General features: G+C 48.4%; 1 protein-coding gene and 1 long non-coding RNA gene across 3 annotated transcripts in view; both read right to left on the bottom strand.

The window, feature by feature from the left end:
* Positions 1–19,795, bottom strand: part of Fam78b (family with sequence similarity 78 member B) — a 94,749-nt gene extending 74,954 nt beyond the window's left edge. For both annotated transcript variants that reach the window (XM_010633932.1, XM_010633931.1), the window contains exon 1: positions 19,486–19,795. In XM_010633932.1, the coding sequence (XP_010632234.1) occupies positions 19,486–19,748 (263 nt within the window). In that variant the 5' untranslated portion in view covers positions 19,749–19,795. The remainder of the gene's footprint in view (positions 1–19,485) is intronic.
* On the bottom strand, positions 5,163–7,936 carry LOC117286850. Its single transcript, XR_004517981.1, has 3 exons — positions 7,516–7,936; positions 6,382–6,505; positions 5,163–6,038 (listed from the first exon to the last, which is right to left on the bottom strand). It is a non-coding gene; the product is annotated as an uncharacterized LOC117286850 (long non-coding RNA).
* Positions 19,796–19,801: the final 6 nt, after the last annotated feature.

Raw genomic sequence — 19,801 nt, 5'->3', positions numbered from 1 at the left:
GGAAGGGTCTGCAGGGCACAGAACACTTGCCTGTGTCTGGGTTGGGAGGAGGAGGAGAAGGGATGAGTCAGATGTTTTCGCAATTCCCTTCTAGCTGCTTTATGACTCTAACACCACAATGCATTATCATAGAGAGAGTCAGCAAAACATCCAGTCTTGGATCTGCACATGATCAAGGAAAGGCTCAAGCCAGACACATTTTTGGCACCAAATGGAGTCCATCCATGCAAGTTTCCAAAATGAAAGGCGACTTTTCCTTGATTGGGTGCATACTAAGCTGGTGGTCAAATTTAGAATCCGAAGGCTAGGAGTGGGGAGAGTGCACAAACAATACAGAGTATGTCAGAAGAGACTTTTTGAATCTTTTGTCTGTTCCTTCTGGCTCTAGACAAGTCACATTACTTCTCAGAGCCTTGATTCCTTCATGTCCAGGAAAGAGATGACACTTCCTCTGCCACTATCTCATAGCTACTTTGGGAAGGAAAGGAAATGTTATGAATGAAAGCACTTTGCTAGGGTCCCCCAGCCTGTGCATTGGACGTTGCAGAATCTTCCTGGGGACTGTTCAGAGGGCATCTTTAGGGCTTTAGTGCAATGGACATATGTCCCAGTGTACGGACACCATCATTTTTGGCAGTCTTTTTGAATGGTCCAAGGATCAAACGCCATTGATAATTCAGGGTTTTACGGCACCTGGGACCATAAGTATTATGTTTATTTAGGATACTGAATCATTTTATTCTACCTCTGAATTACTTATTGATTTTTATTGTTCCCAGTGCTAAAACAGAGGTTGGTATAAAGATGAGGCTTAAAACACATTAAAATAATTACTACAGAGCTGCTCATGGGCTGCTTAGGATGATGTAGTCCTTTGGAGACTGAGAAAGGATGGAAAGCTGTTTCTGGTTACCAGTGAAAGCAGGAAATTCTGTAACCTGTACCTGAGCTGTAAGCAATCCAAAGTCAGAGCTCAACCATGCCCAGCAAAGATAGGAAATTATGTGGGGGGCCTGGGGCTACCCATAAAGGGACCCAGATGACCCAGAAGAGGGAGGATGAAGGTTGAGGGTACAGTGGGTCAGGGATGCACATTCAGCTGATGCCCAAATTCTGAACCCGGAAGGCCAGTAGGATGGTAAAGTGGACACAAGGATAATGCATCCTAGGAGACAGCATAGTGAACCTGTCAACAAAGGTAGAAACTGAGCTGGGCACAGTGGCATGTGCCTATAATCCCAGCTACTTAGGAAGCTGAAGCTGGAAGATTACAAGTTCAAGCCCAGCCTGGACTCAGCAATTTATCAAGAACTTGTCTCAAAATAAAAAATTCAAAACAAGGGCTGGGGTTGCAGCTCAGTGCTTCCTGGTTTCAAGTCCCAGTAATCCCAACCCGAGCATTAGTGTCTCCTTCGTTCTGGCTGGTAGGAATTACCCTGGGCTTATTTATTTTGACAGCTTTATGTCCTGTCACAATCTCAGGATCCAGTGCTTGGGCTCAGTTACCACTTTGTGATAATGACCTGCTGTCTCTTCTTACAGGTCTAACCCTAGAATTCTGTTTCACCCAGTGGGTGTATGTGCACACAGGCACGCATGTGCATGCACACACAGACACACACACACACACACACACACCCATCAGGGTCCTAAAATGGTAAGCTCAGACCCTAACCTCAGGGATTTGGATCCTGGCTTTGGCTCTTGTCTGGTTGGAGTTCAGGAGAGACCAGGTCTAGGAGGAGGCAATAGAAAGAAACGCAGCCTAGAAGAGATGCCCAGGGAACAAAGCTCAGCTGGGCAGAGCATTAATGGACACAGGGAAGAAGAATCTGGACAAGACCGGTGGTGGGTGTGGCCAATACTTAGATCTAACGTGCTATGGTTTCAGAGATGAAAAGCAGGCTCGATGCCATACACGGGGATCTGTCCCCAGAGGCACAGTGAGGCCCACTCTTGACTGCAGACAGCTCAGGCCAGGCCTTCTCCGGGAACAGAGGCTGGAGGATGAACAAGTGTGAGCCACTAAGGTCGCTTCCAGTAACTGGCACGATTCTACCTGGAGCAGCTTGGATGAAGAGGCAAGTTAGGGTACTGTCAAGGTCTTAATGGTCCACAGGGTTTCCTTGCCTCCCTGATCAGGAAGCCCATGGTGGACTTGTCCAGTACTGAGCACCTGAGTGCTTACCAAACACCCCACTGGAGATTCTGGTGTCTCAAGGGGCTTAACACAATCACGCTTTTTTTCATACTATGATTAATTTTCTAGCACAGTTCCTGGCACATTCCAGATATTTGGTAAGTATTTGTCCATTCTGTTATTTGTTCATCCAGTTTTAAAGAATTTAACATAAATATTGTGCCTGCAGTGCTCCAGGCTATTTTAAGCACTTTCTAATTGTTGACTCATTTAATCTTCTTACAAACTTTAATAAGTAGGACAAGTAGGACCTTTCCTATAGGTGGGTGAGCAGGGGTAGAGAGGTTAATCTGCCTGAAGTCACTCAGCTATTAAGCGGTGGGAACAAGATCTGAACCCATGTACTAAGGTTCCTGAGTCCGCTTTTTTTTTATGTTGTCTCCCATGAAGGAGAAGTCAAGGGCAATAAATTCTTGGTGGGTGGCTCGTTGCTTCTGAACCTCATGCTCTTTTCCACCATGGTAGGGCCCCTCTGTTGAACTACCTTCTAAGTTGAATGATAACAATGGTTCTCTAGCTGTGAGTTATACCCGGGAAGCAGTGGAATTCCAAGGGAGCCGGCTGTGAGGGGCCCCAAGGGCTGGTAAATCAAAGAATTCAATTCTCTGATAATGCATTTTAGAGTTTTGGGCTTACAGATAAAAATCTCAAAGTATCTATCATACAGCTGCAGTTTGGTTAAATGTCTACAACAGCTTTCTTTGAGAAGTTCCAATCATTTCCTGTTGACAGCTTTCTCAATCCCTGCTTAGGATCTAAGACACTTTTTTCTCTTTCAGATGAGGTATCTGTATGCATGATGCCGTATCTGTGTACATGCATGTCAGAAGCACAGATTTGGGAATCTTTTAACCTGGTGTTAAGATCTGATGCTAGCGCTATAAGTTACACAGTTTTTTCCCCAACAGTCTTAGTTTCATAATGAATGAAATGGAACACAAAGTTTAATAAACTTTAAGTGGTCATACATCTCTTATTTATCTTGTGCCTCTTAGGTGATGGCTACCTGCATTAGGAAAGAATTTACCCAACAGTCAGGAAGGTGGGTGGGGTGCAATTCTGATTCCTAATGGGAGCTACAATGGACCCTCAAGTTACAACTAGCCTGACATACAAACAACTTGGGTTGATTAGGTTAATGGAAGATACATCTGCCTCTTGTTATCAGTAACATATACACAGGTAAACACCCAGATCTCAGCTGTACTGACTTACAACCAACTTGAGTTACAACCAGCCGCTGGGAATTGGTCAAGTTTGTAAGCCAGGGGCCCGCTGTAAATGGAAATGAAGGATTAGGCTGGGAACTGTCTTCCCTGTGACTGTATTCCACTACCCAATGAGTTTCTCACAGAAATGCACTCATAAAAATTAAATTTGCTGAATAAAATGTTACTTAAAAACAGGGCATTTTAAAATAAGCTCCACCCTCTGAAGATCTCTTAGCCTTTCAGAGGAACTCAGGCGATCCCATTTACATGTCTTTACATGGGTTCTCACCTGTAATAAATAAAGGAGTTGGGCTGGGATTGCCAAGCCCTCCTCAGTTTCTGAGGTTCAAACATTCCCCCTTTTTCCAGCACCTGTCAGCTTCTTCAAGGGAGCAATGAATCTGAAATTACATGGAAGGGTGGCTACTTCCTAGTTGTGCAAACCTGCCGAACCAGCCTTGGTTTTCCCACTTGTTCGACAGAGAACAGTAATGTCATCTCTAAGGGTGGGTGTGAGGGGCCTAGAAGTAACACACATGGAAGTGATTCTATCAGTGTCGCAATTCTAGCTGAGCCATGTGCGCAGATTCTAGGTTCATGTGACCTGACCACTGCACCCCAGAACAGCTCAACAGAGGGAATCCCCATGCTCCACCCCCACCTCTAGAGACAGCCCATGGGACACAACGCATTGCGCCTTCTTGGGGGGTCCCTGTAGTACCCTCTAAACGCCAGACACTTCACCTCCTGATTCCACCAGACACCTCGCCACTCCTGCTGGTCTTTCTCAAAGCCATCTGGAAGAGAAGCTACTGCCGGCCAGAAGCCAAATGCAGGTGGCAAAAGGAGCCCTGGGGGGAAGCCCTGGGGGGAAAGAAGCAGGTGCAGGAAAACTCGGAGCCAGCGACTGTGATTCTCTGATGCTGGGGCGGGCACTGCAGATGGCCATGCTTCAGGAGGGCCTTGAGGCATCTTAGGAATGCAGCTTCCTCCGGGAAGAGCCTTCTGGCTTGCTGGGGAGAAGTCAAGAACCCTGGAGGGTGTACAGGTAGACCACAAAGGCCCAGTCGCTCAGCAGAATCCCGCAGGACACCTCAGAGAGAACAGCAGTATTCTGGCTATGCCACACACACAGTGGGTCACTTCCTGGACTGCCTGTCCTTGGCCTTGGACCTAAACCCCTCACAGTGCCTCGGCCCTTCTCTTAATCCCTAACAGCAGAGTGCAAAGAAACCTCAGTTCTTCTTCTTTTTTTAATCAAAGAGCTTTGCCTGGACAGGCAACTTTCTTTGAAAGACATTCTCTCAAGTCAGAAAGAGTGGCCACTAAAAGCTTACTTTATAATAACTGAGGGACAGACAAATCTAGTAAGCAAGCCCTAATAAACAAAATAACTTGGAAGAATCCCTACTAACAAATTTATTTTTGAATGTACATTTTTAGTGTGCAAAATGAATCCCTGGGAATCAAAAATGAAGAGCAAACTGAAAACTCAAGAGGCTAAGCAGACTCAGCTTCAAAATGCATAAAGCAAACACTAAAAGAACTGTGAGAAAAATTATAAACACACTAATGTAGAGCGAGATTTCAACAGACCTGCTCAGTAAGTGACAGATCAAGCAGATAAAAATTATAAAAAATATAGAACAATTTGCAAACACCATTAACAAGCTTGATCCTATGCACGTAAGAAAGAAATACAGATGCCTTTAAAGCATACATAAAAGCAAATCATAACTGTGTAGCTGTTGGATGATATGGCCCAGAACTGAGATTGTGATCTAATATGGAAGTTAATTTTCACCAGGGAGCTGCAGGCCAGGGAGATTTATCTCAGCTCTGTGCTGGGTCATGCAGGATGGTATCAGAGAAGCAGCAGATTTTGAGCCTGGAAACAACCGTATGTAGAATTGTACCAGGCCAGGTGTTCAACGTTACTCTGTAAGTTGGTCTTGCTTTTGAATTCTGGATACTCCCAGCTCTTGAAGACAGCCCAATCGTCGCACCTATTTCTTTCTCTCTGGTTATTCTGCTTCAGTTTAACCACCGGTGTTTCTAACAGAATATTTTTCAATATCCTTGATTTGTGAGGATGATGTGAGAAAAATTCCAAGATGATTTCCTTTTTTGTGCAAAGTGATAGTTACAGGGTGCAATGCTAAACCCTAATTCTGATGATCATGCTTCAAGAAGCACTAGCTGCTGAAGGTAACCTAACAGGGATTTCCCTCTCAGAAGGAAGCCCGGATCACCCTTGCTCTAGTGGGAGCCTGTGCACCTGTGGAAGGTCCTTCCAGGAGGAAGTTGTGTGGGCAGCTGGCCTATAAGTCCTCTCTCTAGAGTCAAAAGTCACTAACAGAAGATGCAGAGTAAGTGGAGAAGAAACCATTCTGAGTTCTGGGCGCTCATAATCCCCAGAGATCGGCTGCTTCCAAGTGATTCTGCCTCAGTGCCAGCCCATTCACTGTTCAGTGACCTCGCTACAGAGAATTTGCTGCTTCAGAAAAAAAGTAACTATGCACAAGTCCTAACGTTGAAAGTCACCTGGAAGGCTTTCCACAGAAGCTTTATGATGCAGACAAATGCTACCTCTCCTCTTCCATTCATCCTTGAGAGCTCCATAGTTCCTGTGGGAAACAAGGGCCCTTTACCTCCAAATCCCAAGTTGTGGCCCTTCTCAGTCAACTTTCCTTCGGGTCTGGCATTCGGTCTACTTATGCAACAGTTCTGTCTCTGAACGTCCTTTCTACTGTGATGGAGCAGGCCCACAAATACTCAGGGAGTCCACATTCTCTTGGGATTCTGATTCTCAAAGCATAGCCTCTCTCAGAGAAGTCTAAGGGGCCCAGAAGCTCAGGCACTGGCCAGTGAGGGAGGCCCACCCAGGGTGCAGAAGCCCACTCCAGTCTCCTGGCTCCCCCCCACCTTCCCTCTCAGGAACTCCATTAAGAACTGAAGCCGTTCCCTCACCCCAAGACTGCAGTCTCCCAGGGAGCTTTGCAGCAGACTAGGCTATGGCAGGCAGCGGTTCCTGGGTACCGGGAATACTGATGAGAGCAGCCACTCACTCTGCTTGGGCCTCCCAGTTTCACACCTGGCAAGACAGGACAAAAGGTCAGGAGTTTGCGTGGCTTTGTCAGGCGGGCTGACTGTGGCTTCCCTTGGCTCAGTCTGCAGCCCATTAATTATCCTCTTTCCTATCTCAGGATCTGCTCTTGACATCCAGGCCTTTCCAATGGCACCAAGAAGATAAGGGCAGTAAATCATGTTCTTCAACTTCTTTTGCACTCACTTTTCCTTATAGGCTCACTTTGAATAAAATGGCCTTCAGTGCTTGTTGAATCAATCTTCCCTTTCCCGGTGCCCTCCCCGAATTCAAGATTCCACCTGCTCGGGAAAGTCTTCAATGATCTGGTTTGAACTGTGTTTGGGCTTCCTTGTCAGACAGCTAGAACTACAATTTAGTTGTCCCTTTAACTCACGAGCAATTTTCTCTAAAGATCACCCATGAGGGAATCTGCTTTTGAAAACCCACTTGTGGGAAGCAGCCAGGCCAGATTTGGAGGGGCCACGGAAGCCAGAATGGCTGTGGCTCCCAGGAAATGGGTGGGTGATTCTGCTCCTAGGATGGAGGTCGGCACTGTCTTCCAGCTGTGACTCCTTCTGTATTTGTTTCTCCAACTTGGGTGCACCCTGGATAGGGAACCAATCACAAGTTGGAGGATCCATGATAACAGGGGTCTGGCTAAAGCTCAGCAGTCTGAAAGGAAGACTGGCCTGAGAAAAGCAGAGATTCCAAAACCAGGCAGGTAACTATTGGGATGGACAGAGAGACTGGACCAGCAGTAGATTCTGCTCACAAAGGCAGACAGGAGACTGACAACACTAGAGAAATGGGCACTGACTGCTGAACAGACAGGCATCAAGAGCCCTGAGACTGACAGGATTGACAAGGCCAAGCCAAGCAGGTGGCATGAGAGTGAGGGCCCCAAGGTGGCCAGGAACTCTCAAGATGCCTCCAGAGATGGCAGAAATTTGGGCAAGTTTCTTGATGGAAAGCATCAAGGCTGGAATGGGGCCACGTAAGGAGAAGGTGGACATCACCCTGGATTTCCAGTCATCTTCACGCGAGGCAGCCTCGAGTAACACAAAGACAGTGGCGTTACGGTTGGACAGCCAGGAGCAGTGGCAGGCTGCTCGGAGATACTGCACTCTCTGTAGTCCTCCCTCTGTACCAGCCTCGAATCTCGGTGAGGCCAAGGCAAAATGTGGGTGGCTGGACCTGTTCTCTTCTGCTTTTCCTTTAGAGTAAGCAGACACAGCACAATTAGACCAGCCTGATGCTAAACTGCCTCCTTAACAAAAAACAAAGAAAGAAAAAAAGGGAAAGTCAACTAAAATCTGTAACAAAGAAGACAGAGTCCTCAGGCGGCTAGGATATCCCTCTCAGACTTCCCCCATCTGTTCCACTCTCTGGGGCCTCCCAGCTGAGCCGTGCTGTCAGGGGAGGGCCCCTGTCACCCTCACAATCTGTCATCTGTGACACCACTTGGATCTTGTTTCCTCCGGAGCTGCCAGGGGCCAGGAGGATACCACGCCTGTGTGTGGGCAGTGGGCCAAGAGACCCGTGCCTGCCGTGGGTACCTGGGCTGGGAGGGAGGGTAGAAGGGGTGGGGAACAGGAGACTGGGTGGTGGGCCATCCCAGCTGCATCCATTTCTCCATGCATCCCTCCTCCCTGGCTGCCAAGCCCTCCCATTTCCTGCCATCTGTGATGGGTGTCTCTGGGGAGACCCTCTCCTTCCTGGCCTGCTCATCACAGTGTCGGGACGCTGGAAACAGGCTGCTCTCCGAGCTCCTTTAGCCGAGGGATGGGCTCTGCCTGTACTCCACACTGCACCCTCCTCACAGGCAGGTGTCCATCTCTGCCTGCAGACCTGGGCTCTCAGCAAACAAGATGGGGACAGTGATGGAAAACAGGAGATGGTGACCACTGGCTGCTGCTCAGATGGGCTCCTTCGGGCCTGCCCCACAGAGTGAGCCGAGTTGAAGAACACGGGCCTAGAGGCCGCACACGGACTCAGGGCTGAGTCCTGGCTCTCTCATTCATATGCAGAGTAGGCAGCTGGGCCAGAGGATTTCCTAAACACGTAACACCCAGTGAGTCCAGGATGATGTTGAGACCCGCCACTTGCATTGTCTGAGCTCCTTCTCTACTTTAAAACCCTGCTGTGAGCTGGCAGTAGTCACTGGGGTGGGGGGCGTGTTGCTGCAATGGCACTTAGATGGTCCCTTGGGTATGATTCTAAGACCCTGGTCTCAGTATCAGATCCTGACCAGCTGAGGGAGCGAGGCAGCAGCTGGGAGGCGAGGAGACTGGTTATTTCCAATTTAATTTAAACCCTTTGTTCCCCAGATCTCCTGGGCAAGGACAAAAGCAAACACCAGGTAGTCTCCCTAGCCATTCACCCACTGGCACATTCACTTGTTTAACCTGTATGAGGTAGTACAACATCATAAGGAGTCAGTGGAATTAGTTTGATCTGGTTTCTAAATCCGGCTCTGTCACTAATTAGCTAGGTTAGGCTGGGCATGCGACCCAACCTCTTCTGGCCTCAGCTGCATTATCTCTAATATGAGGAAATAATGGTGGTACCTACTTCATGGGCTATAGACAGGGGCCATGTGGCACCAATTAAGTGCTCAACAGATAGTTTTATTATTATTAACATTAAGTTGCTTATGATTCCATGGGGCAACATCAGCAGACAATGCCCACCCATCACCCAGAGGGTACAGGTGGCTACCAGAAGACAAGCTCCTTATATATGAAGGCCAAGAAAATCTCTTCAGGAGGAACTGGGGTTTTGTTTGTGGCACAAATATTTTACCCTCACCAAAAAAAAAGTGACAATGACTCATGGAAATTCAGAACAGATTTTCAGGTAACAGTGATACCTCAGTTGGTGAACTTAATTCGTTCCAAGTTTATGGTCAAATATTGAAGAGTTCAAGAACTGAGCGCATTTTTCCCGTAAGAAATAATGGAAAACCAAATACTGAGTTCTGAGACACCCCCCAAAATTACACTTATAAGCTCATTTTTCCAAGACATTTAACCAAGTTTACAATGATTTCTTTAAGTCTACCACGGTTCACACAGTTTTCCTTTTAGCTTTACCGCTGGAATCACTAACTTTCTTTAGAGCCATCATTATATTTCATGCAAATAAAGCGCAAAAAATGAAGCAGCACAACGATGACTGATCTAATGCACTCACAGAGGCACTGAGTGTTGTCTGGGCGACAGCAGCACTGAGACTGGAGCTTCACTCTGCTGTGTCCGCGGTGAGATGCCACACGTATGTGACTCATGGGCTTTCTCCAGTCAGATTTTCAGTACCACTATGAGCAAAGTTATGAACACTGAGGAGAGTTTTTTTTTCACTGTTCTGGTAGTTCGAGCTTAGAGCCATTTGACAACTATCACCACAGTTGAGACATCTAAAAAAAAAACCCGTTCCTGAAGGGACTACCCCACCTCAGGTGTGGAGACTGCTGTTTTGGAACGATGGCTCAAAGATATGCCTCTCAGGACAAGAAAGGTCCTGCGTGTCCAAGACCCTGCCAGCCTCTCCCTCCCCACACATCCCAGTGCCTGACCTCTTCCTCCCCACAAAAGCAGGGCAAAGCAACCTCTAATTTGCCTGTTGCTGGCAGCTCTCAGCCTGTCCTTGCCACCACCCATACTGGCAGCGCTGGCCTGTCTGCCGCTTCAGGATGCTGCGGAGACTGCTGACTGAGGAAGTCGATTTACTGCTTCCCATTAGCCGGGCCTCTGACAGATTCCGAGGGCCTCAGCTTGACATGGGCACATGAGCCAGCTGGGAAAGGTCAGGTCCCAGGAGCACGGCCAGCAGAGGCTTCCAAGACGGGCCTGACACAGTGGCCCTGCTGATGGGCCATCAGATGGCACATGGCCTTATTTATTTTGTCTTAATTTGACAGTCTGAAAATTTCCTTTTGGTTTAAACACATTCAGATGGTCCTGTCTTCCCTCTGTTGTCTTCAAAGGCCATAAACGATGTCCCTAAAGGTGCCTACCTGCTGGCTGATCCAGAGGGCTCATGAACAGAGCTCTGCACTCCCAACACCCATCCCTGCTTGGCTGACCATGAGCTTGGCACAGGAGGGCACTGGAGCAGGAAGTAGGAGGCCCAGGCACCAGCCCGATTCTACCCATGTTTGCCAGCATGACCTTGAGCATGTTACTTGATCTCTTTGGGCCTTGGCTTGCTTATCTAAAATGGAGAACAACTGTTGTCCTAAACGTGTTTCATGGTAATCGTGGGGTTAATTATATGAGGTCCTCTTACAAAGAGATAAAATTGTGAAAGGGACTTAGAAAGCATCAGATACTTTAAAAATAGTTTTGGACACGAATGATTTCAGGTGTTGCTCTCATCTGTCCCCTTGATCAAAAACCTCCACAACTTGCCTAAACACGAATACTGTGGCTTACAAGCTCTAGTATGGCCTTGTCCCAAGTCCTTGCCTTGGGTACAATGCAGCTCCTTCAAAGTCCCGACTGATATTGTCACCGAGGGAGGATGTGGCTAAATTGCAGGCCTCATGCCCAGGGATTAGGAGCAGCCAGGGTCCTGTGTGCTGCCTCTAGGAAAGCTGGACAGGTGAGTTCTGGGTGGGAGGGGTCTCTCCCTCACTTTCCCCCTCCTACGAGGGGAGAACAGCCCTGGTTCCACAGATGCAAAGGAAGCCTTTCTCTTCCCCTTCAGCTCCCAGCAAAGCTTTGTTGGGGGGTGGGGGAAGTGCCACAGACCCTCTCCAGTGTCTGCAAGCTTCTCTGCCCAAGGAAGCTGAAGGGCCAAGCTATAAACTCCCTGTTCCTTGGAGCTGACCAGAGTCACCCACTAGTAACAAGCTCTGTGATAATAAGAACAACTTCATGTTACAGGTAATCTTGTAGGAAACAGAACAGATCTTATTATTGCCCTTTATGTAGAAGCAAACTAGACACTGAGTTGTTATGAGACCTGCCAAAGGTCACAGAGCTGGCACAGAAACCCAGGTCTTCTGACTAAAGAGCCAGAGGCAAGATTTCACTTACATGGTGAACAGCTCCAACTGGTGCATCCCAGAACACAAGGAGGGAACAGGGTCCATGCAGTTAACACGGTGGTCTGAGGGCCTGGATGAAAGGAGAGTACAAGAATTCTAGGGAGCCAGGAATATAGCCAAAGAGTTGATGGTAAAGCCAGGGGTGTCTTCTACTACCAGAAGGAAATCCTAGCTCTCCTGTCCTCTTAGTCATCCACCCAAAGAGCTGGAGAGAAAAACAGCTCCAAAGGCAGCACCTGAGTGGGTGACTGTCCACTGGGACCCATGGCTGCCTTTCAGGACCGAGGCATGGCCACAGTGGGGCTCCCAGAGGAGCAGGAACAGGGTTACAGCCTGCAGCCCAGCCAGCTGGAGCCAGCACCCTGATCCCAGGGAATAAGCTCGGCACAGACGAGCTTCATTCCTAGTGCCCTTTGCTCCCACTCTTCCACAAAGCTGCAGCTCATAACTGCTAATCACTAATGCCCCTCTCGGAAATTTGCACAGGTTCAGATTCATGATCTCAGCTTAATTTCAAACAGTGAGGAAATACACAAATTAGAGAAAAACAGTACAGCTAAGTTCATTACCTTTACTTTGTGAGCAAGTTCACAGAGCCTCCTTCCTGGGAGGCAGGAGTGTCCATTAGGAACAGACTCCTGGCTCCGCTGCCAGGCATGGAGCCTGCTGAACCTCATGGTTACATCTCCACGAGGCTATATTTGCAGGGCACCTGGCAGATGGGAGGAGCACAGAACTTTAATGTACGCTCATGTGTTCTCCTTCCCAAGCAGCACCTCCTAGCTTCCCTGGGCAACCTGGATGGGGACAACTCCCACATCACGTGCACAGTCGTCCCCTTCTACTGAAATCCATGGCCACTCCAGAGCTATCCCAAACACCACCCGAATCTGCAGTGATGAGAGCGAGAGACTCCTCACACGGGCAACCATCCCACACTGTGGACATCTGTGCTGCAGGTATACAGGCTCCAACCCTCCCAGGGGCCCTTGGCACTGTGCCCCTGGGCTCTGCCCTAGGTGAGCGTTCACCTGAAGGCTCTGCCATTGCTAATTTTCTGTTATCTCAAGAAGTCCATCATAACCTACTTCTAAGCTACAGCCACTTCCTGTTCAGTATCAACACAAGAGAAATCCTGGTGCCATTAACCGTGACAGCTTTTCTCCTCAGTGCACCAGAGTGGACAAGGGGAGGGCACTGGCAAGAAGGAAGCCACAGAGTCACCTATGTAGGGCCTCTGTCAACTATGAACTTCTCCAGAAGAAGCTTTGAGTTAAAGAGCCGAGGACAATGGTTACAACAGTGATAACTATAAGTTAAGCGACGAAGAAAACCCAAATCTGAGGGGCTCCTACATCCAAAAATTTTCAAGCTCTACCAACATGATATCTGAAGTGGAAATCCTTACACAGTTGACAAGCAGGAAGGCACACTAAAGATAATGTGTAAAATTTTCTTTAAAATTAAGACTATGCAAATAGCCCAAAACATAAATGAATCTCAAGCTGAGACTCGGGTCCCACACCCCACTCAAATACACAAATGCTCCAACAATAACAAGACAAAACAAAAACTCCCTCATCTGGGCATTTCAGACAAGGGCTATGCAGCCAGATTTTCTGCTGCTGACATGAACGGAGAGCTGTCTCATCGCCATCACAGGTCAAACTGTGGCTGTGCAGAGCAGAGCAGGACACAGGGTCAAAAGGCAAGGCTGACAGTCCCAGTGTGGCCACTTACTGGATGTCTGCCTCAGGCAAGGCCTCTGACCCACTGAGCCTCGGGGAGAGTGGATGATAATAATACAAGGCTCCCGGGATGGTTGGGCCAGATGAGATCAGAGCACACACAGCGAGAGGAAAATGGGTGTTGGGTATTTTGGAAACTTGTACACCATACTCAATTTTGCCTTTCCTCGATCAACTGGCAGTCTTAATCTGGAACTGGACATCCCTGCAAACCTAGCCCCAAACATGGCATTATCCCCTACAATACTGCAGGAGGTCACCGATACCTTGCAGTGGTGTCCCTGCTTTCCCCAATCTATTCAGCGCCAGTGCAGCTGCAGAATGGCATCCCGCGCCACACAAGCCACATGTCGTTTGTTCCCTGTTTCTTTCCTTCTACCCCTTCCCTAACCATTTGCCTCCTTCCCTGTCCCTGAATCCCCCCTCAGACTCTGGATTTGGGCTTTATCTCCAGTGAGCTTAATGCTTCCCTGAGAAGACCAGTTAATCTTCTGCTGCTCCTCTTTTTGTTTTGTTTTTTTTGGTACCAGGGATTGAACTTGGGTCCTTGTGCTTGCAAGGCAGGCCACCGAACCGCTGAGCTAAATCCCCGGCTGCTGCTCCTCTTTTATAGAGATGGGAGAGATTAGAGGCAAAGGGTTAGCATCTATCCTTCAAGGGCACTCAGGATGTGTAGTGGGGAATTGGATCCTGCTTTCCCACCTGATGCTGTAGACCAGGGTCCGCAGTGTTTCTGGTTAAGAGCAGCACTGGCTTTTTCCAACCCCTGAGCCTCCTGACAAGCATATACTGAAAACAGGGGCATGGGTATTGGACAAGTGGCCTAGAGATACTCACTAGATCCCCTGGACAGCCGAGGCGATCTGATCCAGAAGAGTAAAATGCCCAAAGGAGGCAGCTCTATGACCACCAGCAGCATGTACCCGGTAACGAGAAGGTAAGACTAGCTCAGGAGGAAATGACTCTCCCAGGCAAAGTCTGGGATTCGCAGAATTCATGATGCCAGTTAGAATGGTGCTACAAAGCTCGGGCATCATGCTTCCTTGGGTGGACACTGCTACTCTATGGCAGATGGAGGATACGAGTGTGAGGCCTCAGCGTCTGCTGCATATCAGCCCTGGAATACAGAGTCCAGCAAAGAGATGGAGGAAGAGCTCACTGAGAAGGAGACCACCCGTCAGGGAAATTCAGAACAAAATGGATTCAAAACCACAGTGGCGTCAAACTGTATGTGTTAGTGCTAAGCAACCTCTGGAGTGTCAAGAGCTCAAGAGCTTTGTGGGTGGGCTTAGGGTTAATATGAAAAGCTACTCTGAAGAGATGATTTGTTGAAGAGCACACGGATTATAGGAAGTCATAAATGGCTCATTTATTCAGCTCTATTATACTTACTGAACATCTGCTCTGGTCCAGGCACTGTTAGTAGAGAAATGGATAGAATATCTGGTTCCACAGCACCCACAGTCTAACAGCATCCACATATTCTAGACCACTATAACATCATTAACTAGCAAGTAAAAGAACAGGGCATTATGAAAGAGAAGAGCATTAAGCATTAAGGAAAGAGATTAAGCTTCAAACTGGGGTGGCCTCTAAGAGACTTGAATCAGGTCTTAGAGTAGGGCAGGAAGAGCATTTCAGACAGAGCAGCAGCAAGTGGAAAAGTTCTAAGCTGGAATAAAGCTGGATCCTTTAAAGAAGTGGAGAAGGATGATATGGCTTAAAAACAGAATTCAAATTGGTGTGAAGACACATGCCTAAATCCCAGCACTCTGGGAGGCTGAGGCAGGAAGACTGCAAGGTCAAGCCCAGCCTGGGGAAACTTAAAAGCTTAGTGACTTGGTGAGACCATCCTGTCTTCAAAAAAACATTCTGCATGGGAATAGATTTTAGAATTTTATCCCCATTGTGATTGAAAACCACTAAATATCTTAAGCAAGAAAGTGACAGCATCCATGCTTTGAATATATCACTCTGCCTGCTGCATGGGTAAGGGGATAACAGACCAGAGGGAGGGCAAAGAGGTGAAGAGTTCAGCTAGAAAACCCAGGCAGGCATGGGTGTCAGACAGTGCCATGTCCCAGGGTGGTAGCAGTGTGATTATGGGAAGTGGTGGCTGGATTACAGATGCACCCTGCAGATGGGGTTTGTAGGGTCTGATGATGGAGTGAACACGTGGGGAAGAATCTGGGTGTCACGCAGATGTTTAGGGAGTAGTTTAGGGAGTGGAGGTGTTATTGAGACAGGAAAGGATGGTGAAGGTGCAGATTCTAAGTGGCAGCTACAGTGGACATCAAGAATTCAGGTGTGGGTACCTTTAGCTTGAGATGCCCTTCCAACGGCCGAGTGGAAATTGTGCACAGGTACACACCAGGACTACAGTTGGCTATCACCTGCCTCAGGTCCTCTCTTACCACTGGGATATATGAAACTGCTCAGAGGGAGAACAACATGAGAAGGGAAATATTCCGATGAACAGTATTTCACAGTAAGATAGAAAGAGAAGAACAGTTGGGAAAATAGCATGGAAGCTAAAAGATGGGAATGATTCAAGATGAGTGGAAGCTGTAAACCACACGGAATATTACTGAAAAGGTTAGTGTCTTTTAAAAGTGTCTGCTGGATTTGGCGATGGGGAAATCACAAACATTAGCAAGAGCGGTTTCCAAACAGATAGGAACCAGCTTGGACTGAAGTGAACAGGCAATGGAGGTGGGTGGGTGGGCAGAGTCAAGTTCTCAGCAACCCTGGCTCTGGAGGAGTAGCAGAGACAGGTACGAGCTGTCTCCGGAAGCGGAGGAGTGAGCTGTGACCTGAAGTTTCTCCCAAATGGCAGGTGAGACGCTTCGCATATTGCTTTCATCCCTGGCACGGGAGCCCATTCCCTGCTTAACCCTCACTCAGGAAACCTCTTGGACATTGTGCTCCAGCATTCAAAACCTTTCACCACAAGTCTGCCTCTGTTGGAAAGCTCCTGCATGTCCAGAAGGCAGGAAGAAGGCACAGAAGAGCCTCCAGACAAACTCTGTCTGGCCAAGATCTGACCTTAACTTTCCCTTTCCTCAGTTGTTGCACTTGGCTCTCAGCCTGCCTTTCAGACCCCATCTGTTCTCGAACACTCCACTGCGGCCAACTTATGGCAACTTAAAACACCTTCTCTCTTCCCATCCCCATCCACCTGCTGCCGTTCTCCTCTGGAATTAGTGCCCCCTCCTTGCCTCACTGGATGGATGTTCTCCATCCCTCAGAGTCTAGCTCGAGTCTCTTCACTTTGAGAAAAGCCGATCTGGTGCCCTCCTCTCTCAGGCACTTCCCCAGAACTGCCAGGGACCACTGTTTTCTCCTGCACGTGAGGGAACAGTGAGACGGTCTACACACTCCATTGCTTTCTTTGTGGCATAGACATCAGAGACACTTGGTAAATATTGGTTTATTGGTGAGATTACTGAGAAGAGTCAGCTGCCTTTTCTCCCCAAAGGGTAAAGATGCACAATAGTTGCTTCAATGCTGCATTGGACGTATTTCCCAAAGACACACAAATAGGTGCTCAAGGGTTCACCAGCCTGGCTTCTATAAAGTCATTTGAGGAAGTGCCATGTCACCCGAGTTCAAGTTCTAAGCTCTCCTGGCCATCGATTAGTTCAAATGTTCTTTTGGAAGCCTAACCCTTCTTGGAAGTGTTTAACACTTATACCACACGTTTATGTTTTCTTTTAACACTGTTAATAGCGGTCTCTTGTCATTTTAAGCTGTGGATTTCCTAAGGCACAGATCTTTTGAAAATACTGGAAAACTGCCTTTCTGACCCAAACTTCTTCACCAGCTCATGCTTCATGTGAGAGCAATCTTCGTGTGAAGATTCAGCCTGCAGTGTTTTTACCACTCAAGGTAAAATGGACATAATAAGTAATGGACCGCAGAAATGCATGCAATATGAGCTCACATTAAAAAGAAGACATCGGCAAAGTTTTCAGGGCATAAACACTTTGAGGACATTGATTCAATAAAATCTGGGCTCCAAAGTGGCCTTCAACACACAGCAATTATTTCAACCATGAAGATATAGGTAGATTCTGGATACAGATCTATACTACTACGTTTTATGACTTCTCGGGGACTATGTTTGTTCCCCTTGCACCAATGATACAAAAACTAGGAAGCCTGAAATATCAAAAGTAGTTAACAAACAATAAAAAAAGAACCACTTTCCAAATCCCAAACACAAGAGTTCAGTGGGAAGGGTCAGGGAATGAGTTGTCACTGATTCACGCTCACAAACATTGATTCCAATGTGAACAGAACTTCCTCTAGACTCAAGGATGTTCCACCACCATATCCGTTTATATCTCTGAAAGCTGAATAGACATGCCATGTCTTATGGAAAGAATCACTTATTTATATATTTGTGTTTTTTATTTACTGACTTACAAGAGATTTGAAACCACAGAGAGCCCCTGTGCAGTCTTGAGAAAAGTGAGGCTGCTTCTGCTCAGGCACGCTTGGCCTCCTTTCCCAGGGGCTTCAGGCTATCAGAGCAAGAGGTTACTGTCCCCCAGCTTAGTTACCCACTGCCACCTTCGGGAGGCCCTTGCCCTGGTCTGTGGCTTTCTCTGACTTGTCTGGAAAGAACAAGTTTTGCAAAGTAAAAACAAAGACAGGTTTAAGACACATGTGTTGAGCTGTAATTATCCTCTTTAGGGTACGTCTTATTAAATGACATGATTCACTCAAAATACTATGCCCCCCCCATTTCTCACATCTAACTGTCTTTTAGAGAGACAAGCACACAGTGTGCAGAACTACCGAGAACGGGCCGTTCGTGTTTCTTCACTAGGGACGGGCTTTCTCCCCATCACCATTTTTATGCTCAAAGAGAAAAGTGCAAATTCTAGGAAGAAAAAAAAAGAAACAAAATGAGCTGTCAAAATTCCTTTTAGCGCCTATGACTGGTGTTAACTTACGTGCTCCCAGAGTGCAATAAAAAGCCTGCGAATTGCTGCTGAAAAGATGGTTTGACCTTTTAAAATGAGAACTCCCCCCTCCATATCTGTATTAGACAAACAGTGGATGCTCTAGAGTTTTACATTAAGCAATGAAATGAGGCTAACTCTCCAGAAAAAGGTTTCCCTACAGGTTTCAGGCTAATTGGCGTGTTCTAGATCTACACTGTAACAGCAGGTAGAATGCAGGCCCCAGACTTTTTAACCTTTGGAGTTACTAACTACTCAGTCTAGTTCTGAAAGGTGGCGGGGAATTATGAAAATTTAGTTTAAAATAAAAAGTCTTAGACACGACCGCCCATAGCCTGAACTTCCAGGGCAGACTGTCGGCCCCTGGTGGCCGAGCAGCCTTGGCGATCCTGGGTCTCCACCGCAGCAGCCAAACCCCGCGCGCACCGAGCTACGCTGCTGAAAGAAGTTGGAGAGCTCCCAGTTTGACAGGAATCTGCGGTGGGCGCGGGCAATTCCTTCCAGTGCCTCCGTTAGGAAAAGTTTTGAAAAGTAGAGACCTTAGACAGATAAAAGGAACTCATCCTGCTCTCGAGCATAAGAACCACCCCACGCGGGAGGACTGCGCACACAAGGCCATTGGCCCTGCTGCGGTGGGACGAACCGAGGTCTTTCAGCTCCCCACGGCCCCTGGGCGCGTCCTCAGGGTATGGAGCCAGGCCAGAGGCCGGTCGGGAGAGCGGGTCCAGACGGAGATGCCTCCAGGCTCCCCGGCTTGGGGTACGACGGCAGAACCATCAACTCCTCTGAAGCCTTGGACCTTCTCTTCTTCCAAGGCGGCCAGGGCTTCTCCTAAGGGCGCGCGGCACTCCTCTTTCTACGCTCTACCCCAAACTCTTCTCGGGGAGCCCCGCAAACACATGGACCCCGAAAACTCCCAGGGCACTCGCCAGTCACCCCCACCTCTGCATTTCCAACCCTCGTCGATGCGTTCTTCCCACCCCGCAAAGCTCTCCTCACGTTTCTGGGGAGTCAGAAGCAAACCACAAGAAAAATGCCTCGGTGAGGAGCCTCCCTACACCCGCCCTGTCCCTGAAACAAAAGCGCAGGGAGGAGGGAGGTGGGTGGGGAGGCGCGAGGAAGGTTTAGAAAGGGGAGAGGATGGGGACCGCGCGTGGGGAGCTGGGGAGGGGTCGGGTGGAGAGCGGAGACGGGCCAGGACCCGCTCCGGTCGCTTACATGCCCAGGTCACTGTAGGTGTTGAAGAACTCCATCTGGTTGCACGCCTGGATCCAGCCCACGACCCAGGTCTCGTGGCGGGGGATGGGGGGCATGACCACGCGGGCCGAGGCTTTGAAGTAGGGGGTCTTGTAGCGCAGGACGATGGGCGAGGTCTCCTCGATGCGCGTGGGGCACTGGTCGATGGTGGCGCACACATCGTACACCACGATGTTCTCGCGCCGGATCCGCGCCTTGCAGGTGATGCTTTGGATACAGCCCATCCTGCCGCCAAGCGCCGGCGCGGCGTGGCGTGGGGCAGCGCGGGGACCCGCGC

The sequence above is a fragment of the Fukomys damarensis genome, unplaced genomic scaffold (genome assembly GCF_012274545.1).
Source record: "Fukomys damarensis isolate Sample0158 unplaced genomic scaffold, DMR_v1.0_HiC HiC_scaffold_19, whole genome shotgun sequence".
NCBI classification, from domain to species: Eukaryota; Metazoa; Chordata; class Mammalia; order Rodentia; family Bathyergidae; genus Fukomys; species Fukomys damarensis.
This window is presented reverse-complemented; position numbering and strand designations above follow the sequence as displayed.